Source organism: Pogona vitticeps, chromosome 4 (genome assembly GCF_051106095.1).
Source record: "Pogona vitticeps strain Pit_001003342236 chromosome 4, PviZW2.1, whole genome shotgun sequence".
Classification (NCBI taxonomy): Eukaryota; Metazoa; Chordata; class Lepidosauria; order Squamata; family Agamidae; genus Pogona; species Pogona vitticeps.
Window position 1 is genome coordinate 48075823 of NC_135786.1, and position 17390 is coordinate 48093212.

At 39.7% G+C, this 17390-nt stretch overlaps 1 protein-coding gene across 1 annotated transcript; it reads left to right on the forward strand.

Annotated features, from left to right (window-relative positions):
- On the forward strand, positions 1-16366 carry RAB29 (RAB29, member RAS oncogene family). The gene is made up of 5 exons (XM_020797731.3): positions 1-599; positions 7654-7725; positions 9609-9790; positions 9906-10027; positions 11898-16366. Exons 1-5 carry the CDS (start codon positions 473-475, stop codon positions 12016-12018), a joined length of 624 nt encoding a protein of 207 aa, XP_020653390.1. The 5' UTR covers positions 1-472; the 3' UTR covers positions 12019-16366.
- The last annotated feature ends 1024 nt before the right edge of the window (positions 16367-17390 follow it).

Here is a 17390-nt window from a genome sequence, read left to right on the forward strand (position 1 = left end):
GTGCCGCTCGAGCTGGTCTTGGTTCTGGGCCCTCCGAGAAACGTTGCCCTTCTGATCGGAAAAGTAGAGGGCTTCGGAGCCCTTGGCTGGGATCGAGCGAGCGGGCGGCTGAAACCCTTGCACTGCACTGCCTCTTTGAACTTTGCGAAGCGAAAACCCTGCCTGCAAGGGGAAAGGAAAAATTAAATGCGAAAAAAGTGCCTATTCGTTTTTATCCGTTTCCCCCAGTAATGGAAACTTATGTGCTCCACGTCTCCTTTTTTTTGTAAACAAAGAGATGCTTTGCAGACGCCGACTCTGGAGACGTTAAGGTTGGGCCCTCCTGGTTTTTTAGCGGCTGGCGTGTGAATGCGCAGGGTTTTTTTCTCTGTAGGGAAGAGCGAAGTGTCCAGTTTTCCTTTTTTTTTCGCGTGGAAGAAAATAAAAGTGTTTCCTTTTCTTCTGCCCTGTTTTTTTTTAACTGTTCCAAATCATGGTGGGCCACCACGACCACATGTTCAAAGTGCTCATTATTGGAGATGCCACTGTTGGGAAGACGTCGCTGGTCCAGAGATATGCGAATGATAGTTTCAACAAGCACTATAAATCTACGGTAGGAGGTGAGTGTTGTGAGGTTTCTCACCCGTTAGTGTGTCAGAACAACGATTTGGTATAAGATCAGCCCCCATAAAGATTTTTTTAAAAGCCAAGCCTTGCTTTTCCTGTATATAAATATGTTTTGTTGACTGTAAAGTTTTGCTATCTGTTAGTCTTCAGTCTGATGAAGAACTCTGTGAAACTCAAAAGCTTTCCTCCTATTTCAGCGGCAGCAGTAATAATTAAAGATAGGGTATTGTTTCTATTCCTGGGGTTTTTTTTGGGGGGGGGGGTGTGGATGTTGTATTTCTCAGTTCCTCTTTGTGTCTCATTTATGTTGCAACCAAGTTTTCTCGGTCAGTTTGGGAAATAGTATGCTACGGAATCTGTGAAGATTCTCAGTCATCCCAGTGAGGTTATCTGGAAATTGAATCATAGCAACTGGACTTATTTCTTGTTAGGCTGAAACATTTTGTTACTTATCCAAGTAGCTTCTTCAGTTTGAGGAGACCTGGTAGAAGACCCTTGATATATCCTATGCGCTGCTCTCACTTCTCCCTGGTCTGAATAGCTTCACTTCTGCTTGGTCAGAGGAGGGGGAAGTGAAACCAGTGTGGAGGATATATCATGGATCTACTCAGACTAAAGAAGCTATTTGGATGAGTAGCAAAAGGTTTCAACCTAACTAGAAGTCCAGTATGTTACTGAAGGGTCTTAATTAAATGCACTGAAAGTTACTTACAGTCATGCTAGCTGTTCTTAAGTAATTACAGTTTACTACCTAGACTTGGGTTATGTAGTTTATATTCTTCTCTAGGAGATGTTTATGTTAAAACACTGGATTATTGTGTCAGGATTGGCTGAATTTGGGAAAATTATTTTTTGGATTTCACTAACAGAATCCTTCGGTGATCACAGCCAATAATTATCCACCTTGTGATTCTGGGATTTGTGATTTTAAAACAAACTTTTCCAAAATGTGGTTATGCATATGTACTTTCATGTTGTTTCTTAATAGAACCCCTTTAATCAAACTACATGTGTTTAGAATTGCAATTCAAGGCTGCAATTAAGGTGTTTAACTTCAGGTGTGTATTCTTGCTGAAGTATTTAGGGGGTACTTTCTTAGCACTTTTTATAAGCTTTTATATTATAATCCACCAAATCTAGTCCATCCTTCCTCTGGAAAAATCCTAGAGCTAGGCAAAGTGATAACTAACTGCCTGTAAACCAATGGTAGGCACACCCAAGGGAAACAGCACCTATTCAGACAGACAGACAGGACATAGTCACACAAACACAGAGAGGCAGGTACGTATGCAAGTATTCACACATAGAAAGACCTTCTGCCTCTGGCAAAGAAGAAGGCAATAGCAGGAGGGAACCTGAGCCTCACGTGAAGCAGTGTCTCATTTGACCTGGTGGGCGAGACCTCAGTTATCGGGAGCAACATGAAGGGACTTCGATGTGCCTTTTCTACTCTCCCCTGTGTTTAAGTGTAATATCTTTCAGGACCAGATAGGGACTACGCTGTTAATCATAATCTGTTGGTCTTGACAATAGAATTTGATGGTACAGTACTTCTATGGCCAGGCATAGCACCATTGCGGATAACATAGATAAATAGCTCAACCATCCTCGTTACGTGATAAATCCCAGTGGTGTCTGTGTGACTTTTTCAGTTAATGTTTCACCAGAAAATCACTTTAAATGCACTCTCTAACATGATCAAACTAGAGCTGTAGTACATGTATGGCTACAGCGTAACATGTAGAACTGAGGATGGTTAGGAAAGCCCTCCTGATTGTGCCACATACTCCCAGAACTTGCAATATTATTTTTCAAATGTAATTTGTTGCTTGTTGCTCAGAGAGCAAATATCATCACTTTAGTATCTTTTTAGATTTTGAAAAAAGTATCTTTAAAATTAAGAAATAAACATCCTTCTATATCCCTCAGAAGCAACATTTTAGTGGCTTGTATTTGCTACACATTATTTGTTACACTGGAAAAGTAACAATGTTACTGGGCATTGTGTTTGTTCTCTCTCTCTCTCTCTCTCTCTCTCTCTCACACACACACACACACACACACACACACACACACACACACACACACACACAGAGAGAGAGAGAGAGAGAGAGAGAGAGAGAGTTTTAAATAATTCAGTGATAATCAGCTTCCGCTACATTGATTTATTGTAGACACTTAAAAATAAATAAGATAGTCCAATGAGTTATGCTGGTATGAATTCCACTAAATAGAAAGTAGCTTCATCAATCTTATGACTGTCTTGCTTTTCTTGTTTTTCATACATAAACACATCTTATAGGGCATTCAGTTCTATTTAAAGTGATGGAACCCTTCCCAGTTAGTGGCTAAGACTGAATTATATATTTTGGTATTAACCACCAGTAAACTTAGAGCTTTCCTCTGCTCCCCTGCCCCCCTCCCCTGCTGCAGCTCTCTATGGTGCCAACAGAGGATTTTCTACTTTCCAAAGCAGGTTTTTAGAGCAGTGGTCCCCAACCTTGGGCCTCCAGATGCTCTTGGACTGCAACTCCCAGAAGCCTTCACCACCACTTCTGCTGGCCAGGATTTCTGGGAGTTGAAGTCCAAGAACATCTGGAGGCCCAAGGTTGGGGACCACTGTTTTAGAGCATACCAAAGGCTGCTTAAAGAGGGGAGGGTTTGGAGAGTTGATTTTAACAGAAATTGTGAGATCCAGTGGAAGTTATGCCCTTGGATCCTAGCCAATATGCTGGATTGATGGAAGTACTGTTGCTGTTGTTTTTCAAGTTCCCTCAAGTAGCCTTCCTAAGATGACAATGGTTGCTAGTTCTAGCTGAAGTTTTTGATGTCGTGTGCTGTCAAGTCAGAATCAACTCATAGTGACCTTAAAAGGGCTTTCAAAATAAGTGAGGTATTTAAGGAGTGCTTTTAGTGGTACCAGTAAAACTTAGCCCCAGTGAGTTTCCATGGCCAAGTGGGGATTCAAACAGTTCTCTTGAGTCCTAGTCTGTTATATATTATCCACTATGCCATACTGGGTACCAGTTGAAGTAGACAAATCTATTGAATCAGTTGTTGAGTGACAGATCAACATTTAGGTACATCTCACTGATTTGTTAGGTCTACTCCAGTTAGGATCATCAATTAGATTTAAACTAGTGACTCTGTTTCCAATTTGTAAAATGGGTGAATTTTCAAAGGGGCAGTAGAGACCAAATTGCTAACATGCACTGGATTATGGAGAAAGCCAGAGAGTTCCAGAAAAACATCTACTTCTGCTTCATTGACTATGGAAAAGCCGTTGACTGTGTGGACCACAACGAACTATGGCAAGTTCTTAAAGAAATGGGAGTGCCTGACCACCTTAACTATATCACCTTGCTGACAAAGGTCTGTGTAGTCAAAGCTATGGGTTTTTCAGTAGTGCTGTATGGAAGTGAGAGCTGGACCATAAAGAAGGCTGACCGCCAAAGAATTGATGCTTTTGAACTGTGGTGCTGGAGGAGACTCTTGAGAGTCCCCTGGACTACAAGGAGAACAAGGAAATCAGCTTTGAGTGCTCACTGGAAGGATAGATCCTGAAGCTGAGTCTTCAATACTTTGGCTATCTCATGAGAAGAGAAGACTCCCTGGAAAAGACCTTGATGTTGGGAAAGTGTGAAGGCAGGAGGAGAAGGGGACAACAGAGGATGAGATGGCTGAACAGTGTCATCGAAGCAACCAACATGAATTTGACCCAACTCCAGGAGGCAGTGGAAGACAGGAGGACCTGGCGTGCTCTGGTCCATGGGGTCACGGAAAGTTGGACATGACTTAACGATTAAACAACAACAATAAAATGATACCAAAGGCAGTAGAGAGCCTGTCCTTTTAGTAGCTTTAAAGATTATGGTTCTTCTAAATTTCTCATGGCTCTATGAAAGAATCAGAAGCAGGTAGAATAATGCAGGAATGACGAGAAGGCATGTAGATTTACTGAAAATCTCTGTGTGAATAGGAAATGAAATAGGGTTTGTGGCCTCCTAGTTTTCAAACACCACAAGTAACAAAACAATTTTTCCTGGCCGCCCCCCATGCACCCAGCCAGGGGAGTACAAGAAACTTTGGATTTGTTTAAATCTGTTATTTCCAGTGCAGGTCTGGTTTACACTGGCATAACTATGCCAGATTTTGCCACTGAGTATGAAAATGACTTGTTTAAAAAAGCTTCTCGGTTGTATATCAAGAGTGGGCAAGCTCATGAAAATACCTAGTTTTTGGCTAAATGATCTCTCTGTGCAATAGCATCAGACCTTGGAAATCTTACTTTTGTAGGCTACAGTTCCAGTGGCTATACTGACTGGGAGTTATAGTGCGACAAGGTAATTTTCCCAGGCTCTGAACATAATTAAAGTACATGCGGAAGTCAGACTTCATGCTGTTTTCTCTTAGCTCTCCTTTCACCTGAGAATCTGGAATGAAAAGTAGGTCACAGGTCCTTAAAGTAGGATTCACTTTTCATGGAGAATCGATGTAAAAAAAGATCCACTTTCACTTTCACTCCACTTTGATCACTTGCAGTGCAGTCAGTGGAGAGGTTTTGCTGTTTGCTGCATTTCTTCCTAGCCTGTCTTTTAAGAAAGGGATCAGGCTGCAGAAGTGTGTGTGGAATAACCTTTTCCTCTTGCATTGCAAGGTGGCCTTAGTTATTTGGGAGCAATTAAAATGGATGATAATATCAGGAGTTAGAACTCCTGTCCTCTGAAGATGCCAGCCACAAAGAATGGTGAAACATTAGGAAGAAAAACCTCCAGAACATGGCCAAACAGCCCGAAAAACCTACAACAACCATTGGATCCCGGCTCTAAGAATACATTGTTTGGTTTCTCTGGGTTTTTCGGGCTCTTTGGCCATGTTCTGAAGGTTGTTCTTCCTGATGTTTCGCCAGTCTCTGTGGCCGGCATCTTCAGAGGGCAGCAACCTGTACTCTGGTCTGTCCTCTGAAGATGCTGTCCTCTGAAGATGCTGGCCACAGAGACTGGCGAAACGTCAGGAAGAACAACCTTCAGAACATGGCCAAAGAGCCCCCAAAACCCAGAACAATCATTAGATCCCAGCCGTGAAAGCCTTTGCGAATATATTGAATACATTGTTTTGATTTTAGATGAATCAGAGGATGCCCATATCATCTAGAACTGGAACTGCTGTTAATCTTAATTTTGGTATTTTAAGGGCTTTTAATCATTATAATCTTGACTTTTTGTTAGTTTTAAATAACAAAGCTTTAGAAATCATGGCTTCAGATTGGCTTTGTGAAGGGCAGCACAGCTAATGTTAGCCACAGCTTGTCAGTCTGGATAATGTAAGAATTTGTGGTCAATTAAAAAATGGAAGTGAATGCTTCTCAATTCCTTCTTCTGGCTGTATGGGAGGTGAGGAGAGGGCAAGAGGCCTGGTGGGCAGAGTAAGTCACCTCTTCACTAAACCAGAGCAGTGCAGTCCTCCAAATGTTGTTGGACTATGACTCTCATTAGCCCTAGCCAATAATGAGGAATGCTGGGAGTTGCAATCCTCCAACTACTGAAAGGCTGCACTTTGCCCACCCCCTGTATTTACACCATTATTTAGCATGACATCTGTCCATCCATCATCTTATTGTTACAGCAACTGTAAGACAGCCGAGTATTAACCTCATATTGCACATGGAGAACAAATGTTGATGGAGCAGCTTGTTTAAGGCTACTTGGTTTAGGGCAGTGGTGGTGAACCTTTTTGGGTTCGTGTGCACAAACTGGGGGAAAAAAAACAGTGGGCAGTATGCCGCCTGGAAGTGGCAGCGAAAGGGGGAATCCTGGCATGGAGGTGCCTCGAGACCCCACTCCGGATCCACTGCCAGCACCAGCTGCTCCGGATCCGCCTGCTGAAGCGCCAGTGCCGCGACTGCAGCCGCCTTCTCGGGTTTGGCTGCATGGGGGGGAGGAACTTATGGCTCATGTGCCGGCAGAAAGAGCTCCACGTGCCATCTGTGGCACGTGTACCATAGGTTCGCCATCGCAGGTTTAGGGCGAAGGCAAGATTTCCTGATCTAAATCTTTTCATCATTATAATTACTTAATTATTACCTATATACGCCTTCTGTAAGAGCAAAAAGAACAGTGTACAATAATCATAAATTATTAATGCAAGTAGAAATCATTAAAACAGCAAACAGTGGTTAAAAGCCTTCAAAGGACCAGATGTAAACCATACATTTTAATGCATTTTTCAGAGCAGCAAGAGTAGGGACATCCTTTATTTTTGGAAGAGGTTTATTCTGCAGTTTGGGAATAATACTGGAGAAAGGCCTTTCTTGTAGTCATATCAGGTTGCTCCCTGCAGATAATGGTAGTGAATGCTTCCAAATTCCTCCTCCTGGCTGTATGGAAAAAGCCACAGAACTTGCCCACCCTACTATAAACACTGAATGAAACAGAACCTTGTGGCACATTGTAAGCCAGAGGTGGTGGTCTCCCAGTACCACCTTGTGAACATAATTTCACCTTACAAAGAAAACCAGAACTGTTACAGTGTAATGCTTCTCAAGGGCAACGCAGCAAGGCCCTCTAGAATGTTAAAGTTCAGCACTAATAGTGGAAAAAAGAAATGTACATATACTCAGCTCCTGCTAGAGGCCATTGCCCTTGTCTTAAAAGCAAATGAGACTGTGTTGTAGATAAACATCATAAGAACTACGCAGTGCCATGTTCTTGAGGAATACATGAGACCTGTGTAGTGCTAGCAGTTGTCTGTTTCCATGGTTACTCAGTGTGGTTTACTAAAGGATAAATATAAGGTAATCTACGAGGTAAGCACGACTAAAGTAACATTGTGGTTTATGTATAGTGTCTCTCACAAGTAGAAAGACTGTGGAGACGTGGAAGCAGTAGCATATCAAACTGAAGCATATCTTCTGGGCATCCTATTGTCGTTTATGAATCTTGAAGCAGAATTGTTCAGGGGTGAAGGGACAGTTCCTGCATAATAGTTTTGCTCAGACTCTGACTGGCTTTTGCTTCTTTCTTTATCTTACTTCCCATGCCTGTTCAGTGGATTTTGCTCTGAAGGTGGTGCAGTGGTCAGAATCTGAAACAGTGAGACTGCAGTTGTGGGACATCGCAGGTGAGCAATTTGGGAAGCCTCTTGGTAGATGGATTTTCAAAATTATTTCAGATCAAGTTTTTCTGTTTATTGCTTTCCACCTACTGTATCTGTTTGTCTTCTGTCTCCCAAAGATTATCTTTAAAATCCATACCAATGAGATAAAAAAATTCCCACTCCCTCCATTATCAGGAAAATATTTCCAATGTGCCACTTCTTTTTGGAATGCAATTTGTACAAAATTCACTGTTAGTCTGGAAGTGGCCATTTCAGGGAACACTTTTAAAAGGCTTGTGACTGGTGCATATTGAAATTAACATCTAATAGTGAGTGTGCATTGGTGAAAGAGAGAGAATGTGTGAGTAGATGTTACAGAACCCTTTGGAAATGCAGAGCTTTGTTTGCCATCTGCACAGCCAAAAACACAATCTGGTGTTCAGCTGAAATAGTGGCTTCGGTTGCCAACAGTGGAATCTCTTGCAGTAAAACCAGGAAGCCAAATGTGTCGCCTGCTCTTCTTTGGATGCCAGAGGGATGTGGTTTTTCCACATATAACCAGAGCCTTATTAGAGAGGATCAGGCAGTGGCTGAGCAGCACTTTTAAGGCTGAATACTTATGTTGCCACCTTCTTCCTGTAGATATAGTAAGTATAACAAGGTAGGCAGGAAGTAGATTGAAATTTCTGGGTGATTAGCAGTAGATTGGCAAAAAATGTCTTCTTTCTCATCTGCTTTAAATCACATTGCTGAAATGACGAAGAAATGGGTTTTTGTATGGAGGAACAGTGACCTCCATTTAGTACTGGTACTTAGCACAATTTCCTGAACTCGTAATTCTTCAATTTTAATTTCTGTTTCTCATCCTGCCCCCCAGACAAACTCCGTAGTTCTCACCCTGGTCAATAGTCCTGCGGGACTCAAACCTTGATGTATTTTACCCATCCATGTTTTGAGATTTTAATTCAAAATGTATGTTCAGTTAGTGGATATCTCAGTTCTAGTGAAACAGGTAGATTCTTGCAACCCCCTCCCATATCCTATAAAGTGTGGCCCAACGTGTAGGTTAACTTTAAGGTGGAGCAGAAGTGGGCAAAATGCAACCCGTGGGCTGAATGTGATCCCCAGGAGGATTTTTGTAACCTCTATGGTTCTTGCAAACTAGTTGTGTCCGTCTTCCTCTTTTCTTACATCCATATCTGGTTTAAACTATGGATGGATAACTTAAAATATTTTGTGGACGACTCTGTTTCCTCCTTTTACCCACTATTTTTGCCAGCAGGCAAGAAATAGGAGTCAGCAGAGCTTGGGAAAGTTATCCATTCTTGATAACTCATTTGAAGTGCTTGGAAACCTCCAGGTCATTACTTGTTGCTATGTTGAAAAAGTAACTTGTTACATTGCCTGTTACATCGTGTGTTGCTTTTTCTATTATTTTTTTAAAGCTTATGATAGAGTTGAAAAGAGTGACATAAAACTTGGGAGGAAATCCCTCTAGATCCTTTAAAATGCCCGCAAAAGGTAACTTGATAAGGTGTAACATGTATAATTACATTGCAAACTGCCTAGAGAGTGCTTTAAGTACTATAGGGCGCTATATAAGCAGCACACATTTTGATAATAAATAAAAAGGTTGCTTATTGCATGAAAAGTAACTATGTCCCTGCTTCTTCTTCTGCTTTTGAAATGTAACTGTTCTGTAATACCCCAAAAGGAACTGGTTACAGGTAACTAAATTACTTTATACTTGGTATTTCCAAATTCTAGGACTGAGTCTGCTGATGTGACAGGGCTGTTTTGTACCATCTTGTTTTGTTTGAGATGAAGTGGGGGAAGCTTATTGTGGCAGAATTTGAGTCCTTGCTTTAACCTAATGACTAAACTCAGTTTCTCACTCCAACCTCCAGGTCAAGAACGCTTCACATCTATGACACGGCTATATTATAAGGAAGCATCTGCTTGTGTGATCATGTTTGATGTCACTAGCATGAGCACATTCACCAGCTGCCAGAAGTGGAAACAGGATTTAGACAGCAAGCTGAGGTTGCCAGATGGGAGCCCTGTCCCTTGTCTGCTGCTGGCTAATAAAGTAAGTGGATGGCAGCCATATGATGGATCCAACTTTTGTACCAGGCAGCTCTAAGTGACCAGTAACACTCTCTAAGAGCTCCATATCCAAGCCTTCTAAAATTCTTTTTTTGCAGTGTGACCTTTATCCCTGGTCTGTGACCAGAGAAGAAATCGATCGGTTCAGCAAAGAGAATGGCTTTACTGGCTGGACTGAAACATCTGTCAAGGAGAACAAGAATGTAAATGAGGCGATGAGGTAAGTCAGCATGGAAGTTGTTGAACATTTCTCAATGACATTATAGTTTCTAGGAGTTCTGTTATTGTTAACATGTGACTAAGTGATAATAATATTCATGTATTGAAATAGAATTGTAGCTTTTTATTACCATATTTCCCAGAAATTAAGACAGGGTCTTATATTAATTTTTGCTCCAAAAAACGCAGTAGGGCTTATTTTCAGGTGATGTTTTATTTTACAGTCATGTCATCTTCTGGTTGCTGCACAATGGTGGAGAGTTGGGTTTCACTTAACTAGGGCTTATTTTTTTTGGTAGGGCTTATATTACGAGCATCCTGAAAAACCATACTACAGCTTATTTTCAGGTTAGGTCTTATTTTGGGGGAAACAGGATATAATGTGGCTTTGGGGCTAAGTAAGGGTGTGACTACACTGCAAGGGAAGTGAAAATTCACTCTCATTCATTTACTGTAAAGTTTCACATAAGTCTATTATCCTTGGGTCTGCAGGAAGCGGACACAAGAAGATGGAGGAGAAAAGCCTTGTTTGCAGCTCTGTTCAGGCCTTGTTAGAGGTTCAGTTAAAAGAAAACGGATTAATAAGCTGTAAATAAGGGCTTCCTCCTCTTATTAGCTTTGTTGTAAGTTTTTTTTAAAAGAGAGAGGCTTTGTTTGTCATTAGCTGATTTTTAAGAAGAAAAAAAAAGAAAATCTTGCCATTGGGCTTTGCTTGCTGTTCCCTGGGTGTGTGCTTGTGTGCTGGCTTTTCTACATTGGTCCAAGTGGTCACATATTTGAACCAATGCAAATGGATCTTTTTTTTTCCAAAGAGTAGAAGCCCCAGCAGTGTGAGGGGGACTAAAGTTTTGGCAGGAAAAACTTCAGGTTGATTCGCATTTCCTTTTGCATCATGTGGTCAATGTAAAACAAAATGCAAATCAGCCTACTCCAAACCTGTAGTATTTCCTGCAATTTTACAGTGTACTTGTACCCTGAAAACTGGCAACTATTATCAAGATCTTGGCATTTGTTGTATTTTATTAGTTTTTAATAGAGGTTGGAACAGTTTGTTGTTGTTTTTATTTTTTTATAATTTTTTTGGAGTACAACTTACAGAATTGCCTGACTAGCAGTGCTTTGGAGTGTATGGGTATGGATAAGTAAGAAACTTTTTAAATTTTTGTATTTTTAAGAAGATGACCACCATCTTGTTTGATTTCAGGGGACTGGATTGAAACAATTCTGCCTCATAGAGGCTTTATGTATGGTGAGGGAGCATTAGATGGAAGAAAACTGTATGTCAAGCACAACAATGTATGCATCACTTTGCTGATTTGAACATATGGAACACATTCTGGGTGCCCTTTGGCAGTGTAGTGAGGGTTATTATCCTCCAGTGTACTCACGTTAGTGTACCTGGAACTCCTCCCTGCCTTGTCCTGATAACAACACTGTGAGGTGGGTCATTGAGAGAGAGAGAGATAATGGCCCAAGGTAATGTAAGTTAGTGAATTTTATGGTTCAGTGAGAACAAAACTAATTTAATCACTCAGTTTCCAGTACAGCACTTTAACCACTATACCACATAGACAGTCAAAGGGGTGTTTTTCTTCAACTAGCCATACCTTTAACAGAAAATGGCAAATATTTTAAGAAACCTCATATGTTATCAAAATATTCCTTCCTTTGACATCTGCACGTAAAGGATTCAGTGTAATCAGAATCCTGTAACCACGCTGTTCTCTACTCTTGAATTGAAGAACTATTAAGAAGGGAGAGACTTGAGCTGTAGTTTGGTTTTTAGTCTTTCGGATTAGGGTCAGGATTAGGATGCTGCAAAAAGATGCTATAAGTTCTTTTCTATCTGACTTAATTCTGCTTTCTCTTAGAGTCCTTATAGAGAAGATGATGTCAATGATATCCTTGGATGAGAAAGATATCTCTCTTTCAGGCCGTGGAGATTACATCAACCTAAAAGATGCCTCCACATCCAACTGGGGCTGCTGCTGACTGTTTGTTGTTCTTCATCAGATGAGAAGTCAAGAGTGCTTTTCACTTATTTGTAATTTTTAATGCAATAGGAAATGTTTGAATTTCTGTGAACAGCAGTGGAAGAGAGAATCTCTCAGCCTAGCAGATATGACTCAAACTACTGTTTTTGCTGCTGGTGTTGACTGTTGTTGTTCCGTTCTGCATCACCACTTGGATTAGCTCAGAAAGCAAGAATATTTTACACATTCTAGCCCTGGACCAATTGAAGAAAAGTTACCTCTTCAGTTTATCAAAGATTCCACGTCAGGAAAAAAGATTGCTGGGACCTTGTTTTGTCAAAACAAAACAACAACAAAAGTAACATTATCAAGCTGTGTTTGACTAGTATGCTTGTAAATTGTTCCTTCAGTTGCACTTTGAAACCAGCTGCCTTTAAGATACCGTTTGTGCTTTGGGCTGTGACTATCCTTCTGTGTAATACAGGTACACAATTGTCTTACAACAGCTCATGTGGAGGTGCCATTTCTTGCCATGAGAAGCCTACTGTATTTTGCACTCTGACCTCCCCCCCCCCCCCCGGTGTGATGTGGAACATACAGTTGTCAGCTCTTCTCCTGATGCCTTTGTACTAGAGACCCCAGGAATGAATTGCGGCAAAAGCTGTAAAATGCTTTACACTGATGCACCTTATTAGAGGACCAGCAGTATTCTTTGCTTTTATAACCTTTCCCTCACATTGTCTGATTTTCCTCTTTCAGATTCTGATGAATTACTTCCCTTCAGCTGCCTACTGTGTGGCTATAGATAGCCATCATGCAATGCTATCTGATAGCCCACCTATGGGTTTTAGTGATCTTAGGGGGAAAACAGAATTGGAGGCCCAGCAGGACAAAAATTGAGAGTTAAGTCTTCTCTGTGCCTTTTTAATCTCAGGTGCTTCCTCCCCTCTTCCTTTTTTGTTTTTTTAGTGTGTGTGATCATGGCTGTTGGACTTCTTGTGTTTGTGGAACATACAATATTATACATTTTAAAGTTTTTAAAGATGGACCACTTTGAAACAGATGGTTACAACTACAGAATGGTAACATAGACTAGCAAGTTTGTATTTTTAATCTTTTCTTTTTAAAATAAAATGTCAGGAAGGCTGTGTTTTACAGATGAAAGATTCCACATATGAATTAAATGCTCACAGTTTGGATAGCCTTGAAATTATTGAGGAGATTAAAAGAAAGTGACTTGTTAAGGTCTTAACTGAAAAGTCTGCTAAAACCTGGCACTATTTTCAGCTTGATAATTTGAAACAGTTGGGTAATGCACATATTTTCCCATTATAAATTCTAGAAAATTTACTACTAGAAAATTTACCTATTATTCCCCAATTAGCCTTTCCTTGCAATATAGGCATTGCTGAGTGATAATCTTTTGAATAAAGGATATGAATCAGCTGCTGCTTTGTAACAATGTGAGAACTGGTTAGGGAGTAGGATCTCTTTAGATGTAGCCATTGTTCTGGATGACTCCTTTTATTGTGAATATTTTAAAAAGATTATGAAGTCTGTTGATTTCTGAAAAATGTTGCAAAAGTGCAAAGCACTGAGAAATTAAGGCTAAATACTTTTTAAAGGAGCAACTCTACAGAATCTATGGAAATATATATCAACAGTTTCCAGAAGTTGTTTGGTGCATTTAAATATTTCCTGCTACTTTTGAAGTGGGAAATGGCAAAACAAGCCTCAAGTTGTCACTGTATGAGTAAAGTGCAAATTTTCTGCCTGAATCAATTACGAAAATGATCAGAAAAAAAGAAGTCATAAGACATAAGTACTGTCTGGAAAACCTTACCTCTCTACCTGATACTGTCAAACTTTCTGAGATACAGTTATACACTTTTCAGCTGATTACAAAGAAATGTTCCTTGCCCTTCATACCGTTTTTTGAAAAGCAATATCTAATGTAGAAATGAATGTCTGTCTGGCCAAAAAAATATTATATTAGTAATTTGAATGGAGATGACTTGGGCATGCTTTCCAAATTGTTTCAAACAGAATATCTGACATAGCCCTATTGGTGATTTCAGAACATGAATACTTAGCATACTGCCTTTCATTTATAAGCTTGTATAGAGACTCAGAGTTGCTGCCTTGATTGTCTGTAGTAAGAGCATTTGGAAAGACCTCTATAAGAATGCCTGACTTACCATATCTGCCTCTGTGAACGTTCTCAAGCATCTAGAATTTGGCACTTGAGAATCAGTGCATATTTTTAGAGCAAAATCTTGTTGGTGTAACTTTGTGGTGTATCCCCCTCCTTTTAGGTTCAGAGGCTCCTTAGCACCTCCATTTTACCCTGAGGAAGTATTTGGGAGGTTTGAGACAGAGTAGTAGCCTTTTAATAATAAAATGGCTGTTTAAAAAAATCACTGCCAGATTGTTGCCAGTAGCTCCAACCCAGCAGCATTTATTATTTTTATTACTACTACTACTATTATTATTTTGCTGCTAAAGGCTTCCACCCTTCTTGTCCCAAGGCTGCCCCAAGGCAAACGGGATCGCTAGGGAGCCTCTGAACCTAAAAGGAAAGGGGTAGGAAGTTTTTCTTTTAAATCAAATGCTTCTTGTGCCCAACCTGGGTTACACCTGTACAAAGTTGTTCAACATGATTTTACCCTTGTTAGTAATATTAGTTTGGTCCCCATTTGTGCCTTTTGGCTAATTCACAAGCAATCTTTAAAAAACAACAAAAAAAAACACCGTTAAGCAGACTTGGGAGTTTGTGAACATTTGAAAATCCTGGGCAGCTGACTTCCCAGAGGACTGACTTGATTGGACCAACCGGAATATGAAGTGTATAATTAAAACACAAACACAAAACCACAATACTTCTAAAATTAAGGCAGTGCTTTGCAAAACAAGTGGTGGCTCCATTTTAAAATCCTATCTGACCTGGACCCAAGTGCTCTCAAAGTAATTTTTGCCAACATGGATTTTCTAATAATGGGCTTGTTTCTTGGCTTAGATTTTTTAAATATACATAATTCTTCAGATAGTATACAATATTGTCACAGGGCATGTTGCTCACATTGCTTCATGTGTAAACTCATATCATTTTCCTAAGATAGTTGCAGATAGACTTAAAGCTACTTAATAGAAATGAATTCAAATGGCAGCTGTTTTCTTTTTAGAGGAAGAAGGAAGGAAACTATGCATTTTTTCTGGGAAATTGTTTGAACTTCCCATTAGTATGCAACCAAGCCCCTTTAATTAGAGTGATGAGGAAATGAGTTTACACATATACATCCACTGTGCCTTATTTACTCAGATTGCTGTATCAGATTGCTGTTTGTTGGCTTGTAAGCCACCAGAGATTTGTAAATGGTTATGTTTCTGTGTTGCTGTCTCTCTGTATTAGTTGGTATTCTAAGGCTCAAAGAAGAAGCAGAAATCTTGCTCCCTTCCAGTGAAATATGACATGGTATAGTATATTGTGCAATGATAACCACATTTCCTCATGTAGACTCTGTTGCCCATGGGTAGAATATTTCTTCTTCTCATGTGTTGTGCATGTGATTGGGCATCACATGGGCACTAGGTAGCTTATGGAGACTGGATTGCTGAATTAAGATACAGTATTTGATTCTTTCCCCTATTCCAGTTGCCTTGAATGGGGCAGCTCTTCAGTCACATAGAAAAAGAGAGATTCTAGATATGTTTACTCTGAAATCTTCACATTTTGCTCAGTCACATTTCCCAAGATATCTACATGTACTTCTCATCAAATCAGTATTTTCCCTATAGTTCTCCTGTTTCTTTCGAGCTTGCAAAAAAAATAAAAAATACAACGTTTTATTTTTTGGGAATAGCATAATGTCTGACTATGAATAAAGGTAGGGCTTTTCTGTGACATAACTAATGATGTATTTTATTGGTTAAGCTATCCTCAGGTATTTAAGCATCTGTGCATCCTCAGTACAGTATTTACCTATCCAGTTGGTACCATGTTATCCATGCATCATTGTTTAGCCAGTCATCTAATCTGTACTAAAATGCCCTTTGTCTTTTTAAAACCACTGTGTACTGTTTAGAAGGCATTTGAACACAAATTAAAATACTACGTAAATAAAACAGTGTCTGGTTTGGAAGCACCATGTTATAGTGTTTCATTGCTTGCCTTCTCAATTTTTTGCCTGTTAAAATACTTTTAAAACTCTTTTTTAAAATGTTATTAAAATGTGTGATAAAGTGTCCATATAATACTGCATAATCATGCTACAGTGCCTTCATATAGAGCATGTTAGTATGAATTTCAGCATAATTTTATAAAGTATTAATAAAGTGTGCAAATAAAAAACAATTAGAAATTGTATACTGTACTCAGAAATGTGCCTTCGTCATGCATATAGCTGTGTCATGCCATCCAATTAATAGTATTGTTTCCCCCTCCCAAGTGTTACATATTCTCCTCATGGATAATCAATTGCAATTCTGCATCTAACTTTCATAAAAAGGGCAATGACTGGGTGGCACTCACTAATAATGACCCTTAGTGTCCTCCATCTTGTAGTGAGAGTTCATGGTCATATTCCACCGATCTGGCCTGTATTAACTGGAAGCTCATCCAAAACCATTGTTGGCTAAGAATCTCACTTATTTTTCCTACACACATAGATTCTTATATGAATAAGTTTTAATAGCAATATTTGATACCTTAATTGTATTTTTATATCAAATGTTCAATACATTTTGATGACTGTGGAGACATTCAATCAATGCAGCACTTATATGCATGCAGTTTATGGCCTACCATGTGTACTTGTATTCTCTAGCAAATATTGAAATAATGCTATTGAGGTAACATGCGTCTGGTCAAAAATAGTCTATCTCAAAAATTTTAATATGTTTTTAATGTAATCTGTATTTCATACACACCCATAATTTTAAATTGTGCAAAGCTCAGATAGATAGATAGATAGATAGATAGATAGATAGATAGATAGATAGATAGATAGATAGATAGATAGATAGATAGATAGATAGATAGATAGATAGATACAGTAGATAGATAGATAGATAGCAAGCACGCACGCACGCACGCACGCACTCAGTGGTGCTTGCAAACCAGTTCCCCTTTAAGGTCACAGCCCAGTTGAGCAGCTTTCTGGAGTCCATTGAGTGGGGTACTGTAGACTGTCAGAACAGAGGCAATCCTCTGAGCAGATGCTAGATCCTGTCCAAAGTAAGGTTTTTCTATAATCTTGGTTAAAATAGCAGGTAGATTGCTGCTTTTTGTTTTCCTCAGATCTGATCAAGAGCTTGGAACAGAGGCACTTTTATCGTGGACAGCTCATGCGCACTATGCCGTGTTTCACTGAAACGCAGTGACAGTTCATCAAA